The following is an 8,742-nucleotide window of genomic DNA, read 5'->3' as shown; positions in this document are numbered from 1 at the left end:
GATGGGGGTGTTCTCACCGCAAACATGAAAAAAAGTTATTCTGAAATCGGAAGCAGTTTAGTCCAGTAGTTCTCCAGATGGGTTGATTTGCAATTCTGAAATGCTGGTATGCACTCAGTGTAAACACACGAGTCACGTGACTGGCTGACACAAGGCTGGGTCTGCGCAGGTAAACAAATATCACAAGACTTTATGGAAATATGAATCTAAATATATCAGGAATAAAGCCTGGTGTGTGTTTTTTTTTTTTTTTCTAAATCAGTCATTTGTAATCTTTCACGTTTTACTCACTGAACATACATATGTGCAGACAGCCTTGTTCTTCTACAGCTCTTCCACAGATGTTAGTTTTTGGAAAACAAAAGGCCGGGGGGGGGGGGGGGGGGGCACAAATTCTGCTTACAAAATTTTAATCAAACCACCAATTTGAGTTATTGTGCAGCTTAACCAGTTTTCATGACTGTAATCAGTAGCTTCAAATGGAGCATATATGGGAAGCTCTTTGTGTATTTATTTGATTATATTGCCATCAGTGATCTTTCGCCCTCTGCTTTGTAACTATGTAGCAAATTTGGTCGAATTAGCTCCACACTCTTCTATTGTAACTTTTTTTTGCCGATTAGTGACACTTATGTCCAATTAGCTCAAGAAGAAGTCAAAAATGAGCAGCTTCTTTGCTGCACTAGTGGCCCAAGAGTCTCAACTAGTTTTCTTCTTTCAGTGCATGAGGCGACTCGTCACATGTCTGCAAGAGTTTTATGAAGGAATGTGACAAGTCAAAAGACTTTATTAGATTTTTCTTTTATTCTGAGCGGACATGGGTGCACCAAGCTCTCTGGGGGCATTTGAAAGAAAACCTTAAGCAGCGAGCAACAAACGGAGTGAAAGTAAAGAAACCAAAATCTAGATTGAGACATATAAACTGTTTTAAGTGCGAAGTTTGTTGAAGTAAGAAGAGTTGGCAACAGTTTTAGACATCACACAAAAATTCTATATTAGTTCTATATGCAGTTGGTAGAGCATGATGGGACTGAAAAGGAAGAAGAGGCCAAAGCAAATGGATGGATAGTTCAGGTATCAACATCCAGTTTTGTGGCCAGATGTTTCTACCACAAATGAGTTATGAAGAGTTGTTTTCACACTCATTTTACCAAAATCTCGTTGAATATTTTATAGCTATTATGTATTTTTGAACATTTCGTCTACTTTGTTTGATGTACTGCTAACAAAAGTCATGGCACACTATTCCCTATTGAGCCACACACTTTGAACCATTTTACCTCCGTTTTTCCAAAGCTGCTGGAGGTGACGTTAACCAAAATAGTGTCAAATAAACAGAATAACGGGCAGACTATTAAAGGTGCTTTAGTGCTGCGTACGCACTGGCACCTTCAATACTGTTAAAAATCACATGACTAATTTATTGAGAAAACTGGAGCAGAATCAATATGGTTTGGCACAGGTTTAAAAAAAAAAAAGTGCAACAACCTTTTGCTTACCCTATTGCACATTTTCAAATCTATTAAAAAACTATACTGAAATCTGTTTTGTTATATTACAGTCAATACAAGTAAAAAAAAATGAAATTCTCAGAGTCCTCTACTTTCAAGAAAAGTACTTTATGGAACTTTAATTTTGCTTTTTTTCCAACAATGTGCTGCAAATGTACAGAAAAGCTTAACTGACATCAGCAATGTTTAACACATCACATCAGTAACCTTACAGCGACTCCAAGTTATAATGTTTATATGGAGAAATTGCACCATTATGTCATTTTTGTTAACTTAAGTCTGAAAAAAAAAATGCAGGGAGTGCTTTAGATTTTAAGAGGCTAGCATGCTTTTATATATTAGCACATGTAAAATTCACAGCTTTTAGAAATCCTGCATCTAATGATCGAAAAGATTTAAACAATCATGACTTATCAATAAAAAATACTCACTATTTAGCCGGGAATAACTCCAAAATACAGATATTCTTTCCTCTAGGCATATAGTCAAACTGAACGAACAAGTTTGCCAAATCTTGATGTAGGAAACTTTAGAGGGGCCGAGATTTAAGTCGGGTAAAGTTAAACGTTTATGTCACTCAGCAGCCAATACCTTTCTCTCAGGTTCGAGGTTTTTCTGTTAGGCTGCAGTAACCGGGAAGTAAAAAGTTCTGACTAAACTCTCCTGTGCTCAGCTGAACTTTGGAACAAGAGTTTTAATTTGCAAGGCGAACGCTTGAAAGATAAACGTGTGGAACGGTGTCGAATCTCCCTGAGCTTACCCTGACTGAACGAATAAAAAAAGTGCAGAGGGAAGAATAAGCTTTAAATGTTGGAAGAAAACTTCAAAGTAAAATGCTAATACTTTTACAACAATTTGTCTTTCTCTAACTGTGTGAAACTCGAAGTTTTAATATAAAGCTGCGTTCACACAGTCTCCATTCCATCCGCAGCAGAACGGGACGATCTCCTCCTGCTTCGCGAGCGTAAATGAAGACAATGTTCCGAGCACCGCGCTGTCCGTAACGTTTGTTGTTCCCAAACTTGAAGTTTACACCGTTACTGCGGTGCAGTCAGCCAAAATGGACCAGGGACATGACGGTGGTGTACTCGTGCTGCAGGCTGTCGGAGTCGTCGTCGCACAGCGTGTAGTCGTCTTTAACGATCCGGTCGCAGCCGAGTTCGCCGTTGCCGAACAGGCCGAAGAGCGGAGTGTTGGGGAACACCTTGCGAAAGGCGTCCGCCTCCACGTTGCTCTGGTTGTCGTAGTAGTTCTGGCCTCTGCCCACGCAGGCAAACATGAAGCCCAGAGTGTTTTTCTCTGGAATTTTGGCAGCTTTCAGCCGTCGGACTGTGTCTTCTGCCGCCTTCGAGTTGCTTACATCTCGGTCCAAAAGCACGGAGGCTCCCTGCACTTTAGGGCCACTCAGGGCCAGGCCCATCGCACCGTACGCTCCCTGGTTACAGCTGCAGTGAGAGAGACGACAAAACTGAGCGTTTTCCCATCAAACCATAGTCGTAATCATTATAATGCAAGACGTGAACTGACCAGGGTCTGGGAGGAAAGAAGGCACTTTCCACCAACCCTCCTGCAATCAGAGCCTTACTCTTTGACAACGGCTCAAGAATCTGGTTGAGGAACCGTGCTCCTCCAGATCTGTATGCTTCATAGACAAATATCAGCACTACACGCAGCTCGGAGTTGTCAACTAAGCCTGGAAACAGTGAGACCGCAAGTTATAGAAGACTTGTAGAACTCTGCACGAGTTACTGAATAACTTGTGAGCCTCTACTCACCTGCCTCTCTCAGGGCGGTCATGGAGATGGTCTTTTTACAGAAGTGAAAAGGTTTGATATTAACCCCCTCAATGCTGGGCAACATGAGTGCAAAGCCTGCCTCCCCCTCCTGGTGCTCCTGAGGTGGGTTGGACCAAGCGCCAGTCGGAGTTACTGCAGACAGCCAATCACAAAGCTCCATGAAACTACAGGTTATACTATATCCCGTTCCCTAAATCCCCCCAACAGCCACAGTTTTCATTCCCATAAAATATTATACAGCTTTGTTCAGAACTGAGAATAATTTCTAGATTAAAATGTGTTCCAAGTTTAAAATTTTAAAGGCAGGAACCAGAAAAACTGTTCTGCGAGGGGGGGGGGGGGGGGGAGACAAAAGAAAAGTACATATCCTCAATGCAGACCCAAACCAGACTGAAATCAAACAGTTCTAGTTTTGTAGTTTTACTTAAATGTTAATAACATCTGCTCCAGTCTCAGAATCGCCACCTAGTGGTCATGAGGGGAGCTGCAACTCAAGTTAAAGATATATGATCAGAAACTGTGCAGAGAACTCTGAAAAATATATGAAGCCCCACAATTTGATTAGAACAGAAAAAAAAAAAGAAGTTTAAAATAAAAGTCAACCAGGAGACTTCACTAGGCTGAATTAATGACACAAGCAGCCTCGATCCTTACCGCTACATTTATTGGACTGAAGGTTTGAGTTCTGAGCCTAACTGCTTATGAACAACAGAATTAAGACAATACAGAAAACTGCTCGTGATTCATTCAGACCCTGGTAAATGTTGCAAATTACATTTATTCTCACCCTTCCACAGTTTTCCAGATTAGAGTTTATGACGGTTTGTATTAGAGTTGTAGAACTCGAGACCAGTCTCAAGACCATTTTTTGATGGTCTTGTTAAAGACAGGAGCTGGCTTCTGGCTACCGGATCCGGAAACCCCCTCCAGCCCACGTCTTTACCCCCGGCTCGAACCTCCCTCAGAAGTGGCAACTATACTAATCAATAAATCAAGGAAACGTCAATTAAGTTTTATAAATTATATTAGAAAAGGCAGGAAAAGATTACAATTTTACAGCGCTAGACTCTCCAGTCGGTGATCCGTTCACAGACCCGGAAGAAGAGTCCCGATGTCTTGTGTCATTACTCATTTATGGGGTCCTAGACTCCGCCTTCGCAGAAGGGGAGCTCAACCTGTCAGTGTATGAGGGGGCGTGACTAAGTGTGATCTCAGTGGATCTTATGTGGACTGACGTGTTAGGAAATATGAGACGGTGCTTCAAAAGCCTTTCTGCGTGATGTGGCAAGCAGATTAAACTATTTCTTGACTGATACTGAAATCCCAGGGAGACTCTCTTTACAGTTGCTGGCCCAGTTTAACCCAGTCAGAACCGGGTCATAATTTCATTATAATCCCGTCTCTGAGCAGATCAAAACCATAGGACCAGTCCAAAAATATCTTAACAGTCTTGTCTCGGACTCGACCGCAACTGGTCTCGGACATTGAGGACTCGGATTTTATTTCAAGACCATCAAGACCACAACTGTGTAAATATCACTAAATTGTCAGAATATTGTCCAGTTTATTTGTTAACATCTTTGTTTTTATTAGATTCAAAACGTACTGGTTCAAATCCAAGCGATAATGTGACTCATTGCTAAATACATGTTTTTGTTACTGCTGTCACGCCCACCCCCTTTCACTTGCACGCGTCACTACCAGTGTTGCCAGATTGGGCGGTTTATTGCCAATTGGGTGGTTTTCATTCTCATTTTGCTGGGAACTCTGGGAAGATTTCTGTTGGACTGTTGTGTTTTGCCACATATTGTTAAATTACCTTGGCTTGTATTGATGTGTGTTCATGTTCAAACAGTAAATATACTGTAACAATATGTTGACTGGGCCGATTTTTGTGTGATGTGATGGTTTTTAACAGATTTTTGGGCTGGAAAACCTCGACTCTACCTGGCAACACTGGAAGAAAGTGAAAAGTGATTGTCTGGATGCGGGAGAAGATGTCTGCCAAATCATCAGTTATAAAATTTGACTATTTAAATCACAAATAATATAATTGTAACTAATATCCATTTATGTAACTTTTTTAGATGTATATCTATTACTTTATTGAAACCACTGTGCAACTATATGGTTATATTGGTGTTGAGTTCGGACTTATGAAGATTGTTTTGCCACTTCAGTTTTTTAAGGCTTGACGTGATGAAACTGCTTCCAGTTTAACAGTTGTGTAATTTTATTGTTGAATCACATGAAGTTAGGTCACTGAATGTCTGATTTCTTTGTTGTGCAGCTTTGAAAATGTATAAAAGCTGATATATTCATTCAAAAGCAAACTTAAAGTTGCAGTATGTAACTTTTATTAAAAAATAGTTTATAATAAAATTTTATATTTTATGTGAGGTCTTGGTCTCGCTCTCCCTCGGTCTTGGACTCTACTAGTCTTGGTCTTGTCTCAGTTCTCTCTGGTCTTGACTTGGTCTCGAGTTAGGTGGTTTTGAACACAACACTAGTTTGTATAGAAAGCTTTAAAAAGTTTGGCCAACAGAGACAGCTGTGTGCACAACTTACTGTGCGAGTCTCTAACGCACAACAAAGAAGCAAGAACATTTACTGTAAAAGACAAAATGATGGATTCCTTATCTTTAAATAAAGCACTGCTTCCTTTGTTTAAAAAGTCCTTTAGACCAGGTCAAAGATCCAAGTTACTAAAAACCTCGGGTGGCAATATCACTAAATGTGTCATAAATGGAGAATGCAGCCATTAAAGATGACAGAATACAAATAGAGCAAGTTAAGCCATGGTCTTGAAGGAGAAAGAACGTGGCTGACGAAGAACCACTTCTCTAGAGGGCTGTAATTTAAAAAGGAAATGGGAAGTGCGGCACCAGGCACACAAGGCAATTTGTCAGAGACGCTGCGAGATGTGAGCCACCAGAGGTGCTTTCCAAGCAGGCAGCAGCTGAGGGGAATCATGTGGGGTCCTCTCTGCTGAGGGATGAACCACTTATCTTTACGTGTTTCTCAAAGGTCAGTTTCATTTTGTTTAATGTAGTATGATAAAAACAACATATTAGGACTATTTATTAGTATCATTAGAGGGCTGAAGTATAAAAATACAGAAGTTTTAGAACAAATACCAAAGCATATTTTATGAAAGTTCATATATTTATATACAATGCCCACTGAACATGAAATACTTTGTGTTGCTTTTATATATAGCAACCCATTATGTTTATGTTAAGGCTGAGATTTGTTACATTTTCCTTAAAATAATTTAATCAAGACAGCAAAAATAAAATGAATAAAAAATAAAAAAAAACTTACAGACGATGCCTGGTGTTGTGATGCCAATCAGGTCACAGCCTTTTGGGAAAAGTTGCTTCAGCTCCTCCACTGAATGTGAACTCTGACGGCTCTTTTTTGCTTCAGCGTGGTGGGGAAAAAACACAAATATGGTCATAAAACTTGAAAGTTCCAAACGTTTGCCTCATGCAGTAAGCATTAGGGAGACATCAGACGCATCTTCAAGTTATTTTGCAGCAAGACACTAAATGTGGAGCTGAGAGCCGTAAGAACCGTCTCCTGCAACAACGAGGACGCAGTTTGGATGGTTCAAATGGACAAAAACAAACACTAAGGCAGGCTCAAACCACTTCTCCAACATGCTTAAATGTCGTAAAAATAAGTGTAACAAAAATTAAATGTATGCACTAAAATGACAATTACATTGACTTTTTTCAGCTTGTCAGAATCTTAAATGTCAAGCTGTACAGCCAGATAATATAATAACACTGATACTGCGTGCAACAACTAAAAGTAGATTTAGAAAAAAATATAACTTTCCTCCAAAAGTTACGAGTTATCCAGACTCTTGTAATATTTTAAAGTGGTCTTGAGCATTATTTCTTCTTCATCCAATATTTTTTCTAGTTGTTTTTTTTTTTACTAATTTCTTCTCTGCATACTTGAGTTGTCTCTCATAGTCCAACACAATGCATGTTGAGATTAGTGTTTTTATAATTGATATTAAGAGATTAGCAGCGAGCGTGAGCAAGCATGGTCGTGTTTCTGCCTCTGAGGGACTTTGACAGGTTGATCATGAATACAAAGACCAGGTTGGACTTTCAAAACTTCAATAAAACCAACAGATGAATCTTAAGTTAACTATACCAGAACAAATGGAAAGCAACATATGATGAACATCCAGAACTTCATTTAATCTGAGATATATCTGTGACGTACACAGGCTGTGTGACCACATGGGTTAGCATGTCTCCCATTAAAGCTGCTACACAGATCGCCATCTGTGTACTGTTGGCTCATAATCGAAACCTCCTTGAGCATCAGTTCAGCTGAAGATAAACCAACAACTGGACTGCAGCTGGAAGCAAATAAAGGAGAACAACTATTCTCTACAAATTAGAAAAACTAATTCAAGTTTTCTTTAAAGGTTAAATTGAGTTTTCTAAACAAATCTGAGTTCATTAAAATTTGCAGCTTGATTAAGTTTTTGTTTACAGCAAAGTGACCTCCCTGGACTCATTCTGTCTAGTGAACATAGAGTATATCACCAACCTTTGTTCTGTGAATAGCAATAGGCTTGTCCATTGAAGGTCTCACAGTCGACCATCATCAGAACTGTTTTAGGCAGGAGGAACACTTTCTAAATACAATCAGAAGCAAATTAGACCCGTTTAAATGACACGTGAACAGAAATATAAAAAATATTAAATACGTTTATTTATTTTGGGACAGTGTAACGATGTTACATACTAAATACTGTACTGTAATTGTTGTTTTCTAGTCAATAGTTTATTTGCAGACCTGAGTAAACTTTTAAGCAACCTCAACTTTTAAATCCACCTACACAAAAGGCTAATATATAAAACTAATTAAAAATGAAGCAAAATATTAACAGATGTTTGTCGGTATTGACATTAATTTTTGTCTGGGCCAGGGGTGTCCAATCCCGCTCCTCAAGGGTCACTAATCACTGCTCTGCTCCAACATATAAAACATGCAGGATAGTGAGTGACCCTTTTCTTTATAAAGTGAATATTGGGCTTTTGTTACCCACCAGAAAGTCTCATAATATTTTAAACATCATAAACTCAGTTTTATTCACATAAACCGGTGTGTTCATCCACCTGGCGTTCTTGTTTCCCTCCAAAACAAAGCTCACTGGAGGTGGTTTGATAGAACTTTACCTCCACTTCTTCAGCCAGGATGCTGCAGAGAGAATGAACCTCTGTGGCCGAGGGTCCACAGCTCGACACCCAGGTCAGCTGCTGCTGAGTCCGGAGCACCCTGCGGGCACAGTTCCTCCAAAGTCTGCACACACTGACAAAATAAAAACACATTCAGACTTTCCCACCAAGACACCCTCAACAAGGAACAGGTTAGCCTGTCCGCTTCCTTTAAACAAACAAACAAAC

The 8,742-nt window shown here is 39.7% G+C and overlaps 1 protein-coding gene across 1 annotated transcript; it reads right to left on the bottom strand.

The window, feature by feature from the left end:
• Positions 1-2,466: 2,466 nt before the first annotated feature.
• Positions 2,467-8,667, bottom strand: fbxo22 (F-box protein 22). The gene is made up of 6 exons (XM_037693762.1): positions 8,515-8,667; positions 7,883-7,970; positions 6,632-6,730; positions 3,287-3,439; positions 3,039-3,204; positions 2,467-2,956 (listed from the first exon to the last, which is right to left on the bottom strand). The coding sequence occupies exons 1-6, from the start codon at positions 8,665-8,667 to the stop codon at positions 2,563-2,565; spliced, it is 1,053 nt and encodes a 350-aa protein (XP_037549690.1). The 3' UTR covers positions 2,467-2,562.
• Between the last annotated feature and the right edge of the window lie 75 nt (positions 8,668-8,742).

This window comes from Nematolebias whitei, chromosome 2 (assembly GCF_014905685.2).
Source record: "Nematolebias whitei isolate Nwh7 chromosome 2, NemWhi1, whole genome shotgun sequence".
Taxonomy (NCBI): Eukaryota; Metazoa; Chordata; class Actinopteri; order Cyprinodontiformes; family Rivulidae; genus Nematolebias; species Nematolebias whitei.
The sequence above is the reverse complement of the archived record's forward strand: the minus strand, read 5'-3'. Positions and strand labels throughout refer to the sequence as shown.

What these genes read in the sequence shown, in the direction of transcription:
- fbxo22 (XM_037693762.1), bottom strand. Translation starts at nt 8,667, where the DNA reads ATGTGTTTTTATTTTGTCAGTGTGTGCAGACTTTGGAGGAACTGTGCC. An exon ending in CACAACACCAGGCATCGTCT is followed by an intron (nt 3,440 to 6,631) that starts GTAAGTTTTTTT and finishes GGCTGTCTGCAG; the next exon opens with TAACTCCGACTGGCGCTTGG. An exon ending in TTCTTTCCTCCCAGACCCTG is followed by an intron (nt 2,957 to 3,038) that starts GTCAGTTCACGT and finishes CTCTCACTGCAG; the next exon opens with CTGTAACCAGGGAGCGTACG.